General features: G+C 31.7%; 1 protein-coding gene across 2 annotated transcripts in view; it reads right to left on the minus strand.

Moving 5' to 3' along the window:
- LOC115875982 overlaps positions 1-24,823 on the minus strand; it is a 65,037-nt gene that overhangs the window by 21,171 nt on the left and 19,043 nt on the right. The window contains exons 8-18 of one of the 2 annotated variants that reach the window (XM_030891623.1): positions 21,184-21,396; positions 18,154-18,317; positions 14,458-14,664; positions 11,939-12,074; positions 9,528-9,875; positions 8,557-8,673; positions 3,888-4,052; positions 3,652-3,834; positions 2,648-2,762; positions 2,240-2,592; positions 788-1,017 (exon numbers count right to left, since the gene is read on the minus strand). In XM_030891623.1, coding sequence (XP_030747483.1) covers positions 788-1,017; positions 2,240-2,592; positions 2,648-2,762; positions 3,652-3,834; positions 3,888-4,052; positions 8,557-8,673; positions 9,528-9,875; positions 11,939-12,074; positions 14,458-14,664; positions 18,154-18,317; positions 21,184-21,396 — 2,231 coding nt within the window. Of the gene's footprint in view, positions 1-787; positions 1,018-2,239; positions 2,593-2,647; positions 2,763-3,651; positions 3,835-3,887; positions 4,053-8,529; positions 8,674-9,527; positions 9,876-11,938; positions 12,075-14,457; positions 14,665-18,153; positions 18,318-21,183; positions 21,397-24,823 lie in introns of both variants that reach the window. The other variant, XM_030891622.1, reaches the window with a different exon arrangement.

The raw sequence follows: 24,823 nt of genomic DNA on the forward strand, positions 1-24,823 counted from the left end.
GTAGTATATTTTATCCCCATCTTCCACTCTATTTTATTAATTTTATGTGGTTTATTAAGATCTAAATATATTAATGTGTGTTTGGTTAAGATCTAAATAATATTAATTTCCATCATAAAGTATAAAATATAAAAAGTTGCATAAAAATATAAATAGTAATAATAGCGTGTTGACCGTACTCTTCGTACACATGAAAACCAGCACCCAAGACCAGAAATGCCGACCCTTAGTATATTTTATTATTTTCTATTTGTCCATTAAGGCCAATGACTTTGTTACCATCTTTGAGTGCCGCTATTATACTAATTTTTTGTTTTGAATGTGGTAGACAATGATTGAGTATTGAAACTAAAAGAATTTCGGACTTCCATTGCTTTGGATTATTTTTGATTAACATAAAAAAAAATAAATAAAGACGATGGAAGTCCAAAATTCTTTTAGTTTCAATGCTCAATCATTAGTTCTTTGTCTTGAGTGTGTTTTTTTCGATCTCTTTTGTTTTCCTTTTTTCTTTTTAGTTTTTATTTCATTATTATTTCTAATTATAAAATTAATAAAACGGCGTCAGAGATGGCTGATATAATAAATGATGATTGATAATAAAGGCCGCTGTCATTCTGAATGTAAGATAATAAGGGGAATGTCCCATCTGAGCCAACTTTTTTTCGATCATACGTTATATTACTCTCATTATTCCAATAATTATCAGCAATGTTTCTAGCAATAGTTTAATGGTGCTACTTTTTTTTATTTTTTTTAGTTATTATGCTTGCTACATTTATTTTACCTCATCTTCCTTCAAGTTGATTTTTGGATCGCCAAGTAACTGTAGCTTTCGAGATTTTTTCATATAGGTGTACAATTTATCGCCGTATACTAATATGGAGTCTGGAGTTGTTGAAACGAAACAGGTTATTTCGTAAGTATGGGCTACAGCTAAGGCTATGAGACTGGCTGTTAGCGTTTGCTTTCCTCTATTGCTATGAGGGAATAATTCGTGCGTCAAATCCAGAGTTGCTAACAAAAGAAATCAGTCGATGAAATAAAATTATATTTTACATTTCTTTATACAATAATTTATATTATAACAACATAATATAGTACTATTCCACCGGGTGCGTCTCAAAAGTGGCTCACCCCTATAACTTTTTATTTTTTCAGATAAAAAAATGTTAGTATATAAGATAAGTTTGATTGACGTATTTAATTGTTTTTGGTCCAGGAGGTGACCTGTTTCACTGGGAATGACTACAACTTTTGATTTTTAAATGGCACCCTCGGTATATTTCCATTTTATTCGATAGAAAATGACACTCTGCATAGAATGACATACCATATGTCAACTTTTGACATTTTCGCATATGGTTTATTTGAAATTGTAACATGCGGTTCATACCGACAATTTGACTCGAAATAGCAAGTGTGTGGTACCAAATTATTCGTAAAAAAATGCTTTTTCAAAATATGCTAATGAGCCACCCTTGTTCCATTTGAAAAATTGAGATATGATTAAAAATACGATTTGGGCATCTTTTAACGGGCAAGACACGAATAACATTAAACGATCAAATCTATTTTTGCAAGTCTCCTTGATTAAAAATTAGTGTTTCTAACACAGCCATGGCATTCTAGATTGAAATTTAAAATGCGATTTTTTAAAGCGAAAATGTCAAAAGTTGACATATGATATGTCGTTCTATTCAGAGTGTCATTTTCCATCGAATAAAGTAGAAATATAGGGAGGGTGTCATTTAAAATTCAAAAGTTTTTCAAAAAAAAAAAAATTCCGGTGTAACAGGAAGTGACCAAAAATCAATTGAATACCGTCAATCAATCCTGATTTATGCATGTCATATACTAATGTACCAAATCTGTAAAAAAATTATATAAAAAAATAAAAGTTATAGGGGTGGGCATTTTGACAAACACCCGGTATGCACTGACTGGTACGAGAATATACCTAGGCACTTCAATATACCTAGGCAGTTTCTTCTAGTTAGCCGATTTTAAACTGTAGCTTTTTTTGAATTAAAAACTCAATTTCTTATCTTTCTATTATACGAGAGATAACAAAATGTTTGAACATCCTACAGAATCGTTTAACAAAATAAAGAATTTAGAACAAACATTAAACCTAATAAACATACAGGTAGGCAGACAGGTATAAACTTGTGGCGTTTTAAAAAAATATTGAAAACTACATAAAACAAAATTGCTATTAAGTGTGTGCAAAATTTACCTCTTAAAATCCACTGGCCGCGATCAAATTCTTTAAAAAAATAATAATCTCCCTCGTAGGCATCCGTTCTTTCGTCTTCTTCATTATATTTTACTTTACATTTTAAACTATTTACTATCGCTACTCTTTTTAACGTAAAGCCGCTACCAGCTCTATCCAATGGAGGAATATTTTCGTAAAGATATTTTGCCAAGTCGTCCAGATTGGTGAACCAAACGACGCAAGCGCGTCCCGCTATTTCTTGTTGTAACCAATAGAATGGCGATCTTTTAGATTTTACACGATCTTCTTCTTTAAATGTTTCGAATATTCCTCTCTCTTCTGGCTGATCATCATACGCATCCATTTCGTCTCTTAAAACGAAACATTGTTTATAATTAAATATTTTATTAAATCTGGATTTCTTACTCATTCTCTTCTCCATAAGTGGCTGCAAAATCACCTTTTGAACCTGCTTTTATTGCGTCAACTTTGCCAGATGGTTGATTATCTTCATCTGGTTCGGGATCCCAGTCTTCTTTACCTAGGTTAATTTGGAGTACATTAGTATCACTAATTATTTCACTGTTATTTTTGAAATTTGAATGTTCAAATAGTAACAACATTGATAACATAACAACATAGTAACAGACAAAATACCTCTAAAATGAGGAATACGTCAGGGAGATACAATCTCTCCCACACTTGATCTGATTGAAACGTTGTGCAAGTTAAAAAAAGTTTGAACTGGCAAAATAGGGACAATGGCATAGTCTTAATAAGCGATGTTGACCACCGGGCTCCTCTGAGCATCAGGGCCCGAATTCTGGAACCAAAACGTTACGCTTTCAAAGCCGTAGGCGAAAGTACTCGATTAGCGGAACGTCAAGCAGCATTCGGGATTCGTCCCAGGATTCGGGAAAGGGGGGGGGGCTAGACACAAAACTTTACTCAAAGTACATACTCCGGAGTCGTTTCTGACATAATAAATGAATAATATAGTATTACATAACTGAACATAAAGGCAGGGGGCTTGCGCCCCCAGAGCACCCCCCATCGTGGATCCGCAACTGTATTCTGGTATTCTCGTTGCCGTGCGAATCGTTTTCTGGATACGCGTTGAGCACGTATTGGCAGCATTGCAATTTCTCAGGTATCTAATAGTCAAATGTGGATAAGACAATGAAAAAAAATGTCAATGTTAAGTGAATTTGTCAAAGCTTCAAACAGTTATAACATATAGGTTGAGCCCCCTACAAGTAGGAGTCATATTGACATCGAAATCCAGATTTCTCATGTAAAAAAACAACCAGACACTAATGTTTACCCAAATATCGACTATGGCTCAGAATAAACTTTTTTACTTATTTTTATCTGCAGAATATGCTCCCGAAAGTTTCCCGAATACATATCGGTCCAACCTGTATATTTACCTATGACTTCTCCATTGCTATCCCTAGGTCTTGAATCAAAAACATAGTATGCCTTGTCATCTCTCCAAAGAACAACCGTGTAGTGCTTTGCTTCGAGCAAAACTTCCTGATTGAAGTTTTCATCCGTTTGTTCCTCTTCAAACGCAGTTTTTAAAGCATCTTTGAGCAATTCTTTAATATTTCCTGAAATTTTTAAAATGTAATATGTATATAAGGAACAAGCTCAGGTAACAAACCCGAGGCAATCTCTGAGAACTCTAAGGCAAAATTGTTTGGACCTATATTAAAGTCATTTTTTACATTTTCTGATGTCACTTTTACTTCCACTTCTGGTTCTTCTTCACCTTCCTGTTGTGTTTGTTCTTCATTTTCTGTTTCTTCGCTATCGGCTATTTCTTTAGCTTTAAAATAAAATAATTATCTATGAATATTGTTTTTAAATTCGAATATGAATTGGAAATACACTGATTTTAATTCAACTTTACTATAGAGCTTTTAGACACGGTTTCAATTAATTTAATACGTAAAAATTTCAATACCAAAATATTTTATTTGATTAACAAATTGACGAAAATATGGAAAATGTTCCTATAAATATTTTTCTGGAAATGCACAATTATTGTTGTTTTTGTAATTATTTTAAATAAACTGTAATCAACTTTTTTTGAAATTTGTCAATGTTATTTCTAGCAAAAGTGGCGTTTATTAAACTATTTTTTGTGAAAGCGTTTCGAAATTGACAGTTTTTGATATTTATTTGAGATTCGAAATGACGAAATGACATTCTTTTAGGCACTAGTATCTAAAAGTGACACTGGTTTAGGCACTAGTGCCTAAAAGTAAAAAATGAAACGTTAGAAACAATGAAAGTATTTATTTATTATAAATCTTAAAGGTACAATTATTTAAATTATTAAAGTGAGTACAAAAGGCATCCAACTTTTCGTCTCTAAGAGAAATGCAAGTTGTAGGAGTCGGAATAAGTAAATTTCGTGTACTGGCAATACTGGTCGTAGCTTCTGCTTCTACGTGAACTGCTTTTAATTTCTTATTTGGCGTATCTTTATGTCCCATGATTCTTTTTGTTATTTCGGTTTACTGTTCAATTGAATTTTCAATGTAACCTTCAGCAACCGAGCTTGATCGCCAACCTCCATGTGGCTTTAAAACTGTTATGTCCGCTCCTGAATCTGCCAGCATTGTTGCAGAGCTGCGCCGGAAACAATGACCAGTGTATTCAATGGCGTTGGAGAGTCCAAGAAATGCCGCTATCTTTTTTGGCATACCCCCAATTGCATTAATTCCAGCTGGCAGGGTACAGCACTGATTTTTTTCGATACGTCAAGAAAAATCGCTAATGTCATAGATAAATGCAACAAGTTTAGATTGGAAAGCCCGTAAAAATTTTGGGTAGCGAAATTATTTTGGGTCGCGACCGTTATACGCGATTTGGCGCTGCTATAGCGGTCGCTAAGAACAACGACAAACAAAAACAGAAATAATTTTCTCTTGTCAAAGTCAGAGTCTTCAAAAATCATAATATAATCTTTCAAAATCTAAACCGCTCTCTTTAAAGAAATTCCGAAAAGTGTTTATAGCGTCCATTTTCAAAGTAATAATTGCTATCTTGTGAGTTTAATTCAAGTTTTATTTACTCCAACCGGTGATAATTGTGAAAAAGTGGCATTAAAATCTTAAAAAGCTGTGCTGTGAACAGTTTTGTAAATACATTCGATTTCTTTGCCTGATATCCGGAAGCTTTTCTTTTTAAAAATGCAATAAGGTTTGTGAATTTGCTAACATCTACGTTTCTGTTCAGGTAAATCATGGTGCGGAGCATCGAATATTTATTTACTCCTAAGAGTTGACAGCTTTAAGGTAGTGGATAACTTCAGGAAATAGGCCAGCAATACGTTTTCTGTGAAATTCTCAACATGTTTTTCTTTGACCCAGGTTTCAAAGTTTGAATCTGACAGAACTTTGTCATCTATGACCATAGATAAAAGAAAATAATCTTCTATTAAGATAGATATGAAACTTAATAGTAAAATTTTGGGTCAAAGCGCCCCTCCGTGTTCTTAGTAGAGACTACGTTTAACCCAGCGCCTTCGCCTTTTCTGCTGTAAATATTTTTTATGTTTATATTTGATTTCAAATGATTTAGTTTTAAAGTTACACTGATATATTAGTATATCAGAGTAACTTTAATAAAACATAAGAATATATATATTTTACAGTTTATTAAATATAAATTTTGACTACAAGGTAGAAAGTAAATCACAATATTTGACAAAACTTATAAGTATACCATTTTTACAGTTAATAAATAATAAAAAATTTAGATAGATAGAATATTAAAAAACATACCGGTATTTGCAGACGCAGGCCCAAATTCAATAAAAACCCAATTTTTTCCTGCGAAAATCGGGCTTTTTTCACAGAAAAGGTATTTTTTGATGTATCAACAATCATTGTCAAGTTGACAATATACAGGGTTTTTTCTAATTAGTCTAAAAAATTGTGGTGTAATTCCTCATGTCTTCTTAAAACAATTTTTATATAAACATTGGGTCTAAAGTACTTCCTTTCTGATCTAGAGGGTGTTAAAAATTAAAAAAAAATCGATATTTTGCTTAACATAAATGGTACACTACTGCTTTTTTAAAGAAAATATATTTTTTTCTTGACTGGCCATCCTTTTTCAACAAAATTGATCTTTTGAGTTTTTCTTGTTCATCAAACGGTTGCCGAGAAAAAAATAAATATACTTATTAAGAGCCCGCCTTAAGCCGTTTTCTAACGATTTTTTATTTTTTTAGATTAATTAGGAAACACCCTGTATATGCATATCACAGGCAACCAAATAAACTAGTAACCTCTAAAAAATATTTTTCCTACCACTAGCGACGTACTGTGTTTTTAGTGAGTACTAAATTGTTTTATCAAAATTTCATCATATAAGTTTCCAGGCAATGTCTATGACTTTGTCATTAAACAATGCATAAACAATGCCTTAGAAGCCGATTACCAGAACATTTTAAAACATGTTTAAAAATAAATAATAGTAATAGCGTGAAAATCCCAAATTATCCGCTTTCACAAAAAATCTTGTATGAAATTCGTTGCATTCTCGTTTGTTGCATTTTCGAAATTCGTTGCATTTCCAATTCGAGGCATTGTCCATTTTGCGCCCCGTGCCTAAAACACATTCATTTCGCAACTTGTTATATAAATAGCTATTTCATATTTCTTTATGAGCAATAACCCTACTAAATTACTAAAATTTAGCTATACTATTTCGAACTTTTTCAATAAAAAAATATGTTTAATGAGAGAAAAATAAGTACTTTTATGTGTGTTTGTTTGGAAATTGCATTTCTTAAATTAGGATATAGATAAATGAAACAAGTTTAGATTGGAAAGTGCCCATAAGGACAATGTAAACACTATTTGGCGCTATTTTTGCAACGGTCGCGACCCAAAACTTTCGAAAATTTCGGAGCGGTTCGGCTTTCTCCGGAATTATATCGCCAAATATTGTTTATTCAAATTTTTTATTATTTTCGTTTAATTTTATAAATAAAAGACATTGTGTTGCACACAAGAAACTTTATTTTATATAAGGACGCATGTATGAAATACCTATGAAACATTGGAAAGCGACTTTATGCCACGATCCACGATGGTTTTTGCAGTTCATAGTTCACAGCACAGCTTTTTAAGTTTTTAATGCCACTTTTTCACAATTATCACCGGTTGGAGTAAATAAAACTTGAATTAAACTCACAAGATAGCAATTATTACTTTGTAAAGGGACGCTATATAACCACTTTTCGGAATTTCTTTAATGAGAGCGGTTTAGATTTTGAAAGATTATTATGATTTTTGAAGATTCTGACTTTGACAAGAGAAAATTATTTCTGTTTTTGTTTGCCGTTGTTCTTAGCGACCGCTATAGCAGCGCCAGATCTCGTATAACGGTCGCGACCCAAAATAATTTCGCGACCCAAAATTTTTACGGGCTTTCCAATCTAAACTTGTTGCATTTATCTATGAATTAGGATTTTAATGGTAAACAACGTAACTACGTAAACGTAAAAATAAGGTAGCCAACGTTGTTTTTTAGTCAATTACAGCAAAGATAAACCGGCTTTTTTTAGAGAACCTAAACATTCCTTACAGACGGTTGATTAAATCAGTTTTGCCCCTTAATTTAGAAATTAGACAACATATTCCACATCTGTTCAGTAAAAGAATATCACAGTGTCATATATTTTCCGCTAGTCAAACTATAGCTATTATCGACAATATAAAACTTCTGGTGTAAATAATATCAATGAATTTAACAATAGCTGTGATTTAGGGTGCGTTTATGTTGGAGCGGCGATAAACGATAAGAGCAACGATAGTAGTGAAGCAAAAAATATTATTACATTAATTTATATGTAGGCGTTTATATTGGAGCAACGCGTCGAGACACGCTTGGCAGTTGAACAACGATAAGAGCAGCGCTAATTTACTGCTTTTATCGTTTATTGCAGCTCCAACATAAACGTACCCTTAGTTTCATAGGAGCACTGTTATTCAGGCATCGTTCATCGTTGCGTCATCATTCTTTGCCAAATATGAGTTTTAGGGTGTGTCTGAGATCAGTTCATATTTATGTTTATATTTTTTAATTTTTACATTGATCGATGCCCGTCAATAAAATTATAACTCCAAATCAAATGACGATGACAATTTCTGAAAAGAATATGCAGTAACTTGCGAAATGCCGTAATGACGTCATCAATCTCTTTCACCTGGTTGTTAAGTGATTGAGAAAGTTCGACAATATATGACGTGACGGTGAACGATGCTTTAACAAACTATACGAACTTGGAGGTGTCGCTTTTGCATCACCACCTGCTTTATTATTCGCTGGTTGTGTCCCTTCTTCATCTTCTTCGGTGTCTACTTCTACAGCCGATTCATCCATTTCACTCTGAATTTTAGCCATTGATTGGATGTAAAGATCGTCACCTTAAACAGTAAATTATTGTAAAAACAGCAAGCAAAGTAAAAAAGCAATTATTGTTAATGAGATATTTTTAATTGAATCTGTTAAAACTAAAGTTTGTGCAATTATATTACTATTTTTTTTCGTTGGACATTCTAAATATTCGTAAAAATAACTAGAAAGTGTTGGGTGTGTGAAAGTTCTAATATAAAGGTCCCCAATTATCTTTTCATAGGCAAGTAAAGTATTCAGTTGTTCTTTTATTTATATTAAATCACATGGCTGGTTAGATTTCCTAAGAATATTGTACGGAGTGGCTAAGTGTATTTTTTATACAATTTAATTTTTGTGACAGTAAACATTCAATTTATTGTTCAAATATATGCATTTTACAAATTAAATTTTTAAAAGTAATGTTCAAATTTGGCGCGTGGACGATAGATCCTAGACAAGGATAGATAGAGAAGCACCGCGTGTGTAACAAGAAAATAAGATTAATATAAGTCGTTGATATGTTTGCGACAGTTTCCATAGTGATTTACTTATCCACGTAAGTATATATCGTCCTACTGCTGCCAAAAGTCACTAACTCCGAACAACCAAATTCAATCACTAACTATGTTTTGAATCGGAGAATTGATTGCAAAATTCATTAACTACGATTTCTGGCTATTTATGTTTTATTTTAATACCGAATAGTTACTAACTATAACATCTTTATGCAATGCAATTCTTCTTTAGACGCATTTTTCTCGGAAGTAATAAAAAGTAAGTTAGTGACTTTTGGCAGCAATAGGACGATATGATCTAGAGTTACAACATCTCTCTGCTGTGTTGGAACGAACCTATTATTAACGAAAAATAGTGATCATCTTACCCTTATCTAATATTTCATCGAGATCGTTCTTAGTCCACTGAATGGAAGGCTTTAATTTATTGAAACTTATGGCGGTAAGGCACATCGGTACGGTTTGACGGCCTTTTCTGATTTCGTACTTTTCGTTGTTTTCACTCAACCAACTTCTTAAAATTGCCGAGTTATCCGTTAGTTTTACGTAGTTATTCAAAGGAGGTACCGCAGAACCGGCCGAGCCAGCATCATACAAATTTATGGTTACTTTAGTTACATTAAATAAATCTTCTGTATTGCAGTCTAAATTAGCTTCCGCAATTTGTACTAGGTCGTCCAAAGTGAGAAACCTGATTGTGCACGAAGTACCATAACCTAGAGAAAATTATAATATTTTGATACTGATTATTATTATATTATTTATTTATTTTACATGTGCCCTATTAAAAATTTTGCAAACCGAATTTAATAAAATAACGGCGAACTGTAATTAATTATCCGCTATGAATAAAACTGTATTTGCCAATAAGAAAGAGTAATTTTGTAAGTACTCTTATAAGCATTACCCATGATACAAAGAAAATAAGGTATTATATTGCGCAGTTTGGTCACTACGTCAGAGGTGCTATCGACACCATTGGTCGGCATACTCCGCGTGCCAATTTCAAATCGTCAACCTGATGACACATAATAAATGCGAAAATTACTTTTCCAATGTCACCCTCAATGATTTGACATAACTTTTAGGTTATGTCCTAATTCTTCCCTATTTTAGGTCTTTTTTTATTAGTGGTAATCTTTGAATAAGAAGACTAAGGAAGGAGCATATCAAAAATCTTAGGTTCACCGCGATGGGCCTCAAATATGGCCGACTTAAATTCCGGTTTATCTGTGCCGTTCTAATTTTATTTAAAAAATGTAAAACTATGATGTAGGGTAGACGTGGGGTAGACTCAATAATATGTTGTTTTATTTGACGTTGTGAATAAATGTTGGTAGTTATTAAAATTGTTACAAAAATATATAATTCTAATAAAAATAGATAAGTTATAATAATTATTAGGTAAATCAAATTGACGTATATCTAAATTCTTTGACATCTAATCTTTGACAAGTAGTAAATAAAAGCAAAAATGCAAGAAAAAATATATAATTAGTTAATTAATTTAAGTGAATTTCATAAATGATCGGTTTACTACACGTATGTATATTATGTAGTCACTTACTAGCTAAAAGTTGTTCCATTATTTCACTCGATTTTTGCCGAGATCTACTGCACGCTACACAACCAACTATTTTAGAGTCTTTTTCGATAAATCGCGATAGTGTCACTGTTAATTTAAGTTCTGCCACAATTTCCATCTAGATTTTCTACCCTTATACAACTATCAGTAGTAGAATAAATAATAAATAACATAAAATAAGCTCCGTAAAGACTGACAAATCCATAAAATTTCAAATCAAATTCAAATGTGTCAAATGAATCATCAAACAGAACTGTCAAGGATCCCCACCCTAGAGTGCTTTTTCCGCCCAGCATGCATGAATGCATGTATAGCATTATGCTCCTTCCTTAGTCTTCTTATTCAAAGGTGGTAATTGAACAATATGGATTTTTTCGTATGACGTAGTGACGTCACAGGTTATATGCGCGAACTGAACGAAATTAGAGCCGCTATCGATCATACCTTGTTTTCTTTGTATCATGAGCAATACCAATTAAACTGTTAGTTATGTAATCGAGGGCGTAATTTTTAAATTCATTGTTGCCAACCATGGATATAATCGGCGCCGTGCTGACTAACTGGAATTTAAATTTCCCGCTGGGGATTCAGGTGGTAGCTCTGCTGTAAAAAATGTCAAGTTGCCCCATTTATTTATTTATTTCCTGACATTATCATTCATTTTGACACTTTAGTTTTGCATTACGAGCTTTCGATTTAAATTAATTGTTGTGATACTTTAACCTTAAAAATGTACTTCATTCAGAACCTCCAAATTAGTGGAACAAATTAGTAGTTTCAATTAGCGTAGAAGTTTGTTAATTTTATTTCGATGTAAGCATTCAGAATGCCAAAATTAGTGATAGTCGTTTTCAATTAGTAGAAAAAGTTAACAATCTTTTAATTTGTCCACTAATTAAACTTCAAAATTTGCAAGGAATGTCATTTTGGCCTTTGATTTTCATCCGCCAAGAGAAATTGTGGTTGGAAATCAAAAGCTGATTGTTTTATAAGCTAAATATTATAGTCTTTCTCTACGGATTCAACTGATTACCGCAAGCTGTTGCTAGGATATTCCATTGTGTATGTACGTGAATGATCTTAAACTAAAAAGTATAAAGTGTAATTGAAGCCACTAATTTATTCCACCAATTGCGAGGTTCTGAATGAAGCTTTAGACAAGAGTAATTCGCTGTATTAAAAATGTATTCTTACCGGCGGCATATCCATCTTTATCTCTACTGTAAGGATCTAAATAATAAAAAACACCATCTTTCATCCAAATAGCTAATGATATATCTCTGGTAGTTATAATACCCATATCACTGTCTGCAAAAAAGTATTCCAGACCCTGTGAAATATAAAAAAAAAACATTACCTAAATAAACTACAAATAACATGTTTTTTTAGCTTATGAACAATGATTAAGATAAAACCTCAGATAAAACTTAATATAACTATAATTTCAGTCCTTTCCAGAAAAACAAAACAGTAATGAATTCATCTAACTTTAGATAGACAATATTAAAAGACGCTGTAATCGTAAGCCTCTCCAAATATACAGGGTGGTTCATCACATACGACACGGAGTATTGTAGCTAAACGATTAGATTTTTACAAATTGTAAGTTTTGAGTTCGTTGAAGGTCTATTAGAGCTACAATTTAAAAATATTTTTACAAGATACAGAGTGTCCCAAATAAGTAAAAAATATTAGAGTTGTATTTTTTTCAAATGGAACACCCTGTATATTATTCTATTTTTGGATTCTACGATTGAAATAAAGGTAAATATGATTAAGGTTTATCACACTTAAACATTACCGTTTTTGAAATATTTTCAATTTGATGAAATTGCAGTAAAAATTTTAAGGCTCTATTTCTCCTAGGGTATCAAAGTTTTTAATATTAAATATTTACTGAAGATTATTTATTGATAAGATATTGTGTTGCAATAATAAAAATTTTACTTCCTTATACAGAGTGTCCAAAAATTTATATTAAATAATTACTAGCTATAAACGGCAATAACTTGTTTAATTTAAATGGAACACCCTATGTATTTTACGTGAATCAGATGCACAATGTAATTGTCTATCAAATTGTATTATACCATTATTTACCCATCTCTTCAAGTTTTCGTAGAAAATGCATTTTCTTATAATTTAGACCACATTTATCATTATACCCATGGAATACTGACATTTCAGATTTTTTTATAGCACCATAAAATATGTACAAAATGTACAGATGGTAAATATTGCAAGCACATTGGCATACAAAAAAACTATTTAAATCTGTGTAAAAGATTATACCAATTAAATATACCACCATTATTTCCTACCAAAAACACCAAAACTTAAATTGTTTTAATTAATAAATTATTCTAAATAAATGTGGATTTGGCTCAGAAATCAATATAATAATAAGTTATGAAAATGAATGTGGCTGTTTTTATAAATAAGCATTCGTCAATAAATGAAATAAAATTTATAAGGTGTTACTTTTTACCACACTGTCTAATACACACACAAAATTCAGTTTCTTAGTATTTGGAGCAATTATTACTACAACATAAACAGTCAATTAATGTAGTTTAAATACTGGGATCATATTAATTGGTCCTCTGTAACAAAAAATATTTAAACAGTTTTTTTTAATTTTTTTAATTAAATAAGCGAACTATATCGACAATATTAGTATCTGTACCCTTTGAAAATTTGTTACATTTTTAAAAATAAGCTAAAATGTCAATATTCCATGGGTATAGTGATAAATGAAGTCTAAATTATAAGAAAATGCATTTTCTATGAAAACTTGAAGAAATGGGTAAAAAATGGAACAATACAATTTGATAGACAATTACATTGTGCATCTGATTCACGTAAAATATATAGGGTGTTCCATTTAAATTAAACAAGTTATTGCCGTTTAAAGCTAGTAATTATTTAATATAAATTTTTGGACACTCTGTATAAGGAAGTAAAATTTTTATTATTTCAACACAATATCTGATCAATAAATAATCTTCAGTAAATATTTAGTATAGATACCCTTGGAGAAATGAAGCCTTAATATTTTTACTGCAATTTCATAAAATTGAAAATATTTCAAAAACGGTAAGGTTTAAGTGTGATAAACCTCAATCAAATTTACCTTTATTTTAATCGTAGAATCTAAAAATAGAATAATATACAGGGAGTTCCATTTAAAAAAATACAACTATAATATTTTTTACACATTTGGGACACTCTGTATCTTGTAAAAATATTTTTAAATTGTAGCTCTAATAGATCTTCAACAAACCCAAAACTTACAATTTGTAAAAATCTAATCGTTTAGTTACAATACTCCGTGTCGTATGTGGTGAACAACCCTGTATGTAGAGTTAAAAATATATAAATATACATAATGACTGGAGTAACTGGTTAGAGTAAAATGAGACTTTCTTGAGTAGCATCGGGAAGGACAGAAACGGCAAATGAGCTGACTTTCTTCAGAAAAAGAAAGATATCCTTTTTTATTTACCGGGCTTCACATTACTATACGCTCCAAGGTAGCAAAACAGCTGCAAGCGCAACTGATTGCGCTGGACAGACCTTCTAGCCCAGAAAGACTACTACAAATGCCAATCGACGTCTGGTAATCTTTTTTTTTAATTAGATTGGATTTTGTCCCATTTTTAAAATATCCTCTATCAAAATTATTATATGGCAAATAATATTGCTCTAAATACCTTTTTTAAATTAACAGGATCATTTTTCTCTTTGGCGCAGATTAATCCATTAACAATGCATTCGTCCAATTCGTAACAGGCTTCTTTATCACGAATTTTGACAGAACCTTTCAGTTCGTTTAACATTAAACGAGGTTTAGTAAATAAGCCTTTTTTTTGAAGATATTCGACGGAAGATTTATAAAAACCATCGCCAGTCATTAGAACCTAAAGTAATATAATAATAGAAAGATATAACAAAGTCCAATACTGCCGCAATTCGGCTATTAGCGCTGACGTTATTTTGACATTTGCGTTTGTCGAACCCTTTCAAAGGTCGAACTTCGAGTTATGGCAACACAAAATAGTGTTGATTAATTTTGACGATTATGCTCAAGATTATACTTAGATTTTTAAAAATTTAGCCTTAACCTAATTTTCTGATTTTGTCAATAAAAGGAGCATCTATATTCATATTTTTTCTTTATTTTTATAAAAAAAAACTCACAGATTTCGCAATCGCTGCAACCATCAGAGACATTGGAAATGATAACACCACATATAAAAAAAACATAATTTAACGTTATGATTTTTTATGCAGATACCTTGAAATTAAGTAAATACCTAAATAAAAATATCCTTGAAAAATTTATTATTTTTGAACCTTGTTTTTAAAAATTCTTATTTTTTTTATTTTCTTGGGATTTAGGTTCGGGAAAACTCTGATTAAGTTTTAATTTGGTTTTTCATATCTTTACTTCATTTTTAAAGGAAAAACAAACGTTTCGGGCAACATTACAGCCTTCATTAGTGTAGAGTCATATCAAAAAAACAGTGTCGAACATAATCCATTTTTGTGGTTTTGTTTGTTTTCTTTATTTAATAAATGTTTTTATACTTTAATTAGAATAGTTTTTTTACATTTCCAATTACATATTGCTCGTTTGTCGCAGAATATAAATTCTTTAAATTTTTGAGATTAAGATTAAAATATATAATTGATTTAAATATAAAAAGGGCGCATCAAAGAATGCTGCACGAAGAAGGCGCCAGATACCCCAGGAACGGTCCTGTATATCAGGAGTTTTAATTAGTATCTAAAAGAAAGTGTATCTAAAAAAGAGTACAATTTAACCCAATAAAGAGTTATCTCAATTTTTATAAAAAATACAATATCTGAACTGATAAAATAACGTTCTGAAACTGTCAAATTACCGCACGGCATCTTCTCCATCTAAATACCGGTATGCGGTAACGTTAATAGCGCACAAACGCTTATTATGACACTTTAACTGTCATAATTGCCAAAATAACGCCTCCGTTAATACCGCATATCGTTGCCATATCTCTCTAATATAAATAATAAATCTGTTGTTTAGTATTGAATTTAAATATAAACAAATTACACAGTGTGGTCCGAATTGTATACGGGAACTTCAGCAGTATTATTCTGAAGATAAAAATAAGTAAAAAAGTTCGTAAAAATGTATGTCCTAAAATAGTTCGTTTCGGACATAAAGGGTATAGAAGTTCCATTTTTACCAGTTACACAAAAAAGGTCTCTTTGAGTAATCTCGTAAAAAATCGCTATGAGTAATGGTAAGATATTTGAGTTGAAATAGTCAATACATGTCATAATTGACAAAAATTATACATGTTGACTGGCTAGTTATTAGTCTGAAATAATAAATTAGAAACGTTTTTGTGTCAAAGGTTCAACAGAAATTGTCCCATATAACACACAATATCCGCAGGATATCCATAGAATGTCGGAATGTCCTATTACAAGATCATCCTATAAATATATCTATAGGATATCCTCTAGACATCCTGAAATCCTGTAGATGTCTCAGAATAGAATATCCTGTGGATATCTCTGTCGTATATCTAATGTACATCCAGCTGAGATATGCTCATGATAATAAAGTATCCTAACAATATGGTCTAGATATTTAGGAAAAATAAATAATTTACTACTTTTTATATTACATAAAATGCAATAAACCATACAGATAGATATATATTACGTCAAGGCAACTTGGTATCTTCTGGATAATCTGGATATTTAGGGGCTTGGCCACTCCCAGTAATACAGAGAATTTAAAACGCACGCGCAAAAAATTTCCCACAATCCATCTCGACAGTTGTTTGTTTTTGTGTCGTGTATTATTCAGTTCTTTGATTTAGTGAAATTCGAGGTGAATTCGGTCGTTTGTCGATGTTGAATGGGCTTAAGAATGACTGAAACTAACAAAACTGGTTGAGTTTGACTTAGTTTTTTCTTATACTCATAGTTCTAGCCTTTTTCTAGCAGAAGTTCTATCCTAACATCAACTAATGTCGAAAAACGACGAACGACTCAAGAGTCTCACAATGAAAATTTTGTGACAAAATTATAGGTGAAAATTTGTTGAAAAGCGCTTGTTCTTTATCCCTGAACCCATTTTCGTTTTTGATCTATTCGAACAGAAATCCTATTTTTGTGTTTAAATTGTGAGTTTCTGGAAGGTGTGTTGTTAGAAATTATACCTGTATCCTCTGTGTGCTAACTTTGATGTAAACTGTTGCTGCTAGACTCCATAAAGGGTAGTATAATCTGGTATAATACTATACGATCGAAAAAAACGGCGTCAGGGGTGGCTTGGAAATGAAGATTGCTGTTATTTTGTATGTAAAATTATATGGAAAATGTCATCGATCGTAATTTTCAAGCCAACTGAACGCCGTTTTTTTTCGATGGTACAGTATAAATTGAAAGCTCTTAACTCATACAAATAAACTTTTAAATTTTGACGCAAAATTCATTGACATAATATGTAGGTATATTTTAGAGCTGTTAATAAAAATATCCAATGAATAACGTCAAAATGTGGCCAAATAAAACTAAATTGCGAACGTTTTTACTATTAACTAAGGATGAAGTAAGTATTGTCAAATAACAGTCCTCATATAATGTCCTAAAAATATTCTATAGTGCTCTCAACATCATCCTTGTATTATCCTATAAATATCCCAAATAATCGTAAAATGTTTGCCTAGGGATGTCTTGAAGATGACTTTTTTTGTCCCATCTGGATATCCCATAAATATCCTCCTCTGGTTTTTGGATATCCCTAAGATATTTACTATATCCTTGGTGAATATCCTCAAGATATCTATAGGATTGTGTTGTGTTATATGGGGTTATATCGTATTTTTTCTAGAAAAATCATAATTATAGCTTAAAAAAGGAAAAAGTTCCCAAATTTACCGTTTCAGTCAAATATGACATGTATTAACTATTTCCATTCCAAATATCTTGAAAACGGTTGCTCGTAGCGATTTTTACCAGGAGACATTTTTTACGTAAAATATGTATTTTTCACTCAGTGGTTTAATTACAGGTGCAGAGAAGTTATTACACTTCAAATCAGTTAAAAAAATGTAGGTGGCACCTACTACAAGTAGCAGTCATATTGATATCGAAATCAAATTTGTCATGTCAAATAACATCCAGACACTAATTTTCGTCCAAATATTGACCTTAGTTCAGAAATTATTTGAAAAAAAAAACTGAAAAAAAATGAAATTTCTACACCCTGTATCTCCGAAACGAAGCGTTTTAGAACATAAAGTTATACGAAGTTTTTTGCTTATTTTTATCTGCAGAATATGCTGCCGTAGTTTCCCGAATACAATTCTGACTACCTTGTATTAATAAAATATAAATAATATTACTTCATCGACAGTATCGCTAGACCATTCTTGGATATTGAAAAGAAGTTGCATTGCAAGTGCAATCATAGCGTTTGCCGATCCCTGTATGTTTCTCGATTCAGGAGAGAATCTTATACTGGCTTGATTGAAAGTACCTCTGAGAATCCATTTTCCAAGCCCGATACCTAAGGGATAAAGTAGATTTGTTAGAATTTATAACATAATATGTTTTTGGATGTGTATGCAGCCTAAATCATACAGTATCCAGCAAATCGATTACTTAATTTAGTGGCGGACCCCCAGTATATTTTGTATATTTGATACCAATTAAGCTTTTAGTTACGTAATCGAGGACGTAATTTTTTAATTAATTGTTACCAACCATGGACATATTCGGCGCCGGGCTGACTAACTGGAATTTAAATTGCCCGGTGGAGATTCAGGTGGTAGCTCTGCTGTAAAAAATGTCGAGTTGCCACATTTATTTATTTATTCAATGATTTTGTCATTCGTTTTGACACTTTAGTTTTCTATTACGAGTTTTTGATTTAAATAAATAGTGTTGCGATATTTTAAGCTTAAAATTATTTACTAGCAGACCTTGCAGTGGAACATTGTTCTTTTTAGAACCTCTTTTAGGGCGAAGTGGTATAAGATCATCGCAACTGTATTAGAATATTTTGAACGGGAAAGCGGTAGTAATAGCCCTTTATGTCCCTTAAGTCCGGTTAAAGGTTGATTCTCACTCTACCTTCCATATCAGCTCTTCCGTTTCCCTTCCGTTTACATAAAATATTATATCATGTCAATGAATAGGACAATGCACACTATCCGTTCCGTTTCCCTTCCGTTCCATATCTTTTCCTTCCATACATTTTTTTGGCAGACGGACTGAAGCGTATCGGAAACAGCGTTGTCAAGTTCTTACATTTGTACCAGCTCTCTTAAAATTTTGCTGATATTTATTTATTCTTTCACCTCTTAATTAAATCTATTACCTTTTTCAAATGATACAACTTTTTTAAATAAAACTTTCGTAATGAATTATTGTACAATAAAAAGTATGTTACTGACACAGAACGGAAGCTTACGTATAGCGTAAATACTTTAAAAAATACGGAACGGATATGGAATAGATATGGAATGGGAACGGAAGGTATAGTGAGAATCAACCTCAAGAAGGTGAGTTTTGTTGATGTAAATAATAACTGTTTATATATTTTAATTAATTTATTTTTGTTTCTTGAAATATTTTGATTAAAAGAAAATATGTAAGAGTGGGCAACGCTGTGCCGACCAAGCTTAATCACGTGACTAAAAGGTTATTTGACATAAACTTAAAATGCGAGTTATAAATAGTATTAATGGATTTTCTGTTAAAGTAGTGGAAAATGAATTATCATCTCTTGCATTACGTCCTTGCAGTTACTTCCATCTTCCATGTATTGATATACGTGTTAACGCTTCGTCCTACGTAGTGTTGCACAAGAGTCTTGAAAAAGTCTTGCAAGACCAAGACAAGACTTTCAAAATTTCTTGTCTTGAATTTCAAACAAGACAAGACTTTAATATGCAAGAAATTTCAAGAGTCTTGCAAGATTTCTTGAAAGTTAGAAATGATTAAGTGATAATTGGGTCTTTGGGCAAGTTATGCGGGGCTTATACAACATTTTCATAGTCGTAATCACAATCATAGTCATAATCATAAAAGAACTATCCACTTCTTATAAACCTGTTGACATCTACCATGAACTTAGCCTTTAATTATGTTACCCAACTTCACTGATAGAAAAATTATGAGTATGAAAATATTCTATAAAGGTACATTAAAATTGCGTTGTGATTATGACGATGATTAAGACTATGATTATGATAACGACTTATGCAAATGTTGTATAAACCCGGTATTAATATTGACAAGTGTTAATTTTTTTTCTTTCATAGCCAGTGTTTTAGAGTTGAGAATGAAATAATAAAGTCGAGGCAACAAACCGTATATTGGTATTATTATTTGGTATTATACACAAAATTATATTGATATAATGGTATCATAAAAAAAAACTAACGGTAGTTGAAATTAATGGTGGGTTCGTGGAGCACGCTATTTGCGCTATTTGGTACTAGTTTTCATGCATGCAAATTGCTCCGCGAACAAAAAGTAGTATTAAATAGCGCAAATAGTACACTCTAGCATGACCTTTCCGTACACCCTGTGTCCAAACTTTTCCAACCAATCTTCCGTAATAAAAAAATAAAATAAATACCATAAAAAATAAAAGTAACAAATCCTGTTTCGTCCAGTTCGTTTGCGGTCCGTTAAGATTTTTTTTGCTAAAATTAGCATCGTTGTTGTTCAATTTTTCGTATTACATTTTGTATACGACGCGACGTTTTCTATGAAAGAAAATATAGAAATATTATTACCTTTTTGTTAGAATGTAAAATTTTTCAAGACAAGAAATTTCAAGAGTCTTGCAAGGCAAGACAAGACTTTGCCATTCAAGAAATCTGCAAGACAAGATTTTGAAAATTTCTTGTCTTGAATTTCAAGACAAGACAAGAAATTGATTTTCAAGACAAGAATTCTTGTCTTGTGCAACACTAGTCCTATGTAGGCGACAAAAGAGAGCGGGCGATGAGCTCGACGCGCGCGACATATTTGAATTGCCTTCGATGTCGCTTCAGTCGCGCGACTCTCCTACCTAGGACAGCCTCGTAAGGCTTCGTCCTACGTGGGAGACAAAAGAGAGCGAGCGACGCGTGCGACAACAGAGGGCGATGAGCGCAACTAGCGCGACATATTTAAATTGCCTGCGATGCCGCTTCAGTCGCGCGACTCTCCTACCTAGGACAGCTTCGTAAGAAAACGTTATTTGATAAATATGCGTCGCTCGCACCGCCCGAATCGCGCGCTTTTGTCTCCCAAGTAGGACGAAGCATAAGAAAACGTTGTTTGATAAATAAGCGTCGCTCGCACCGCCCGAATCGGGCGCCTTTGTTTCCCACGTAGGACGAAGCGTAACCTCTTATGTGCTCTTAAAAGACAATTACCTTTAAAGTTATTCCAGTCATCTGATATTTCTTCGTAGTCGTTGATTGCAACTTTGCTCAGATAAAATCTGTCATTGCGTTTGTTTTTTTCCGTATTATTTATATATAATTCTACCAAGTCGTTTAAATTGATGAACCACGTAACGCATGCCACTCCACAACCATCATCGATGTTTATTACATTGGACCCTCCCGTAGTGATCTTCTTAATGGCTAGGAAAGAGCAACTTTTGTTTAAATTTTATAATTTATTATTAACATTATTACAATTAATTAAAAATTAGTAGCAAGTGAATGGCCGTATTATTGTACAGGGTGTTTCAAAAAATATGTGCCATCTCTCGTGGGGAGATTATAGGTGTGTAGTTCGTGAACGAACTAGTTTTAAACTAGTCCGGTTTCTCAAAGAACTAGTTCCTCAGGACCTATTCCGGGATCGAGACTGTGACCGATATACAGAGTGAGTCTTAAATAAGTACAACTATTTTCAGGGCTGGTAGATCTCGATAAAAGAACCATATTTTCTTTTTACCATTTTTCGGTTAAGTCCAAAATAACCAATTATTTAAGTTTGAAAATTTAAAAAAAATTGATTTTTTTTTAAATTTGAGAGCCACCGGATTTTTTCTGTATTTGCATCTCTTTTATTGCCGTAACCATAGAGTAAAACCGTAACTATGGTAATATCTGAGATTAAGGAATTAAGGTCGATTTATAGATTGAAAACGGTGCGGTTCGACGTTGCGGTTGCGATTATTTCTATTGGCTATTACTAACGTTTTAAGGTCAACGTTCCTGTCGAAGTTAAAAGTTGGTTAACTTTTGATGTAAAACGTCAACCGCAACAACAACCGAAAAATTTATAATCAACAAAACATCCTGCGTATAAACGAACTTTTTACCGACCGTAACGTCTGGCATCGAACCGCAACGTTTTCAATCTATAAATTGACATTTACACCATGGGAAGATTTGCGGTGAACAGGCAGTTCTAAACAGTTTTCGAAAAATATACAGGGAAATTTAAAAGAAAATGCACGATTTTCAACATCTTGTTTTAGCGAAAAAAACCTCATAGATGTGTTCCTGTTACATATTTTAGTTTTAGTACTAAAAAAGTTTGGGCAAATTCACCAAGGAAGTGCATATGTGTTATCAATAGAATATTTTTCGACAAAAACATGTGTACCACTGATTTTTTTTCTTTTGACAGCAAAATTGTATAGGCCATTTAATGCCAATATTGCCAATTATAAGTTGTATCTTGATATTTTGTCGTTTTCGATCTCCTTGATGAGATGAACGCAATTTTATTAATCACATTTAATCAAATTAAAATAAAAATAAAATTAATAAATTATATATTTTATCTAATTTACTATTAAATATTATTATTATTACTATTAGTCCAACCTACAGCAAATTGAAATAACAAAAATAATGGTATTTGAAATAATTACAAAAGACCTAATTTTAAAAAGCTTTAACATCCTGTAACGTATATCCTGTGTATTTTTGTGTGTATGTTTTAACATTGCAAACTGTGTAACTATGCATTTCCATATCCATGTTTATAGAGACTTTTATTCATATTTTTTTATGAAGAATCAATGAGTACTAATTTAACACTTTCGCAAATTACTGATAATAACTTTTCTTAGAGGTTTCTATTAGACTTGGATCAAGGCGAACGAATAAAATTGCGTTTATCTCACCAAAGAGGCCAAAATCGACTAAATATCAAGAGACAACTGTTATTTAGCATTATTTCTCTAACAGCAGAAAAAAGACAGTGGCGTACATGCTTTTTTTAGAAAAATATCCCAGTGATAAGCCATATGCTCGTCCCTGGTGAATATGTCCACATTTTTTTTGCATTAAAATATGTCTCACTTATAACTTTTATCCTCAAAATTTCATTCGAATCGCGAAAAGTACTTAGAAAACTATAATAAATCGAAAAAATATTAAAGTTATACCCTATGTGGGTATGAAAAATAAATCTTATTTTTACGTGAGGAATCTCCCCACGAGAGATGACACAGGTTTCTTGAAACAGCCTGTATTTAAATGTTTTGGGATACAGGGACCCCTAATTATAATTTGAAATATTTGTCTTAATATTATTTAATTCTTAGATATTCATTCAATAAATGTATTTAAGAATAGGTATAAATAAAATTTATAACATATTAACAGTTACATGTTTGTATTAATCCACACAATCTCATTGTGTTATAAATTAGATTAATGATAAAGAATGTTTATTGTTATTATTACACGAGTCAACTATGATATGATAAATTCTTATCATCAGAGACAAAGTAATTAATTTTACGCTTGATATTTTCGATTTGTTTATGTATATAATCATATTTATTGTTTGTGTATGTATAATTCAATAAGTTTCATATCCTTGTCCTCAATAGTCCTGTAATTTATTTTAGCAGTGACTATTGCAGTTAATATTTATCTCGTGTTTATATTATAATTAAATTTATTATAAAGTAAGACTAATAAATTATTTCCATCTATCCAAAAACAGTATTATAGAAATTTATATATTATATTAATAAAGATTATAATATATTCAAACTGGGAGACAAAATACCCAAAATTAACAAAAAAAATCTTACACCGGGTGCGTCTTAAAAGCGACTCACCCCTATAACTTTTATATTTTTTTCAGATAAAGAAAAACTTTTTAGTTTTTGGTATGTTAGTATATGACATAAATTAGGATTGATTGACGTATTCAATTCTTTTCAGCCACTTCCTGTTTTACCGGAAATGACTACAACTTTTGATTTTTAAATGACACCTTCGATACTTTTCTACTTTATTCGATAGAAAATGACACGATTTTTAATATTTTCGCATAAAACAAAATTGTATTTTAAATTTCAATCTAGAGTGCTATGGCTGTGTTAAAAATACTATTTTTTTTATCAAGGAGCCTTGGAAAAATAGATTTGATTGTCTAATGTTTTAGAGCCTTGTCCTGGCCGGTTAAAAGATGCTCAAATCGCATTTTTAATATCATCTCAATGTATTCAAATGGAACGGGTGGCTCTTTAGCATATTTGGAAAAAAGCATTTTTACCAACAATTTGGTACCACCCATTTGATATTTCGAATCAAATTGTCGTTATAAATCGCATGTTGCAATTTCAAAAAAAAACATATTCGAAAATGTCAAAAGTTGACATATGATATTAATGTCATTCTACTCAGAGTGTCATTTTCTATCCAATAAAGTAACACAAGATCGAGCGTGCCATTTCAAAATCAAAAGTTGTACCTAGTAATTTTCGGTGAAACAGGAAGTGAGCGTAAACAATTGAATACGTCAATCAATCCTAATTTATGTCAAATACTAACATACCAAATCTCGATTTTTTATCTGAAAAAAAAAATAAAAAAGTTAAAGGGCTGAATATCACTTTTGAGACGCACCCGGTATATTAACATAATTTGTGTATCAATATTCAAGCATGATTTTAAATATTATAAAAAATTTCCATACCACTTAACTATTTATTTTCGGTTTGAATGACGCAAAACAAAGCGGATCAATGAAAATTAATGCCTAAAAGAGTATTTTTTTATTATATTGCAAAATTTTCTAAAAAATGTAACT

The sequence above is a fragment of the Sitophilus oryzae genome, unplaced genomic scaffold, assembly GCF_002938485.1.
Source record: "Sitophilus oryzae breed Bouriz unplaced genomic scaffold, Soryzae_2.0 scaffold_1396_pilon_pilon, whole genome shotgun sequence".
NCBI lineage: Eukaryota > Metazoa > Arthropoda > Insecta > Coleoptera > Curculionidae > Sitophilus > Sitophilus oryzae.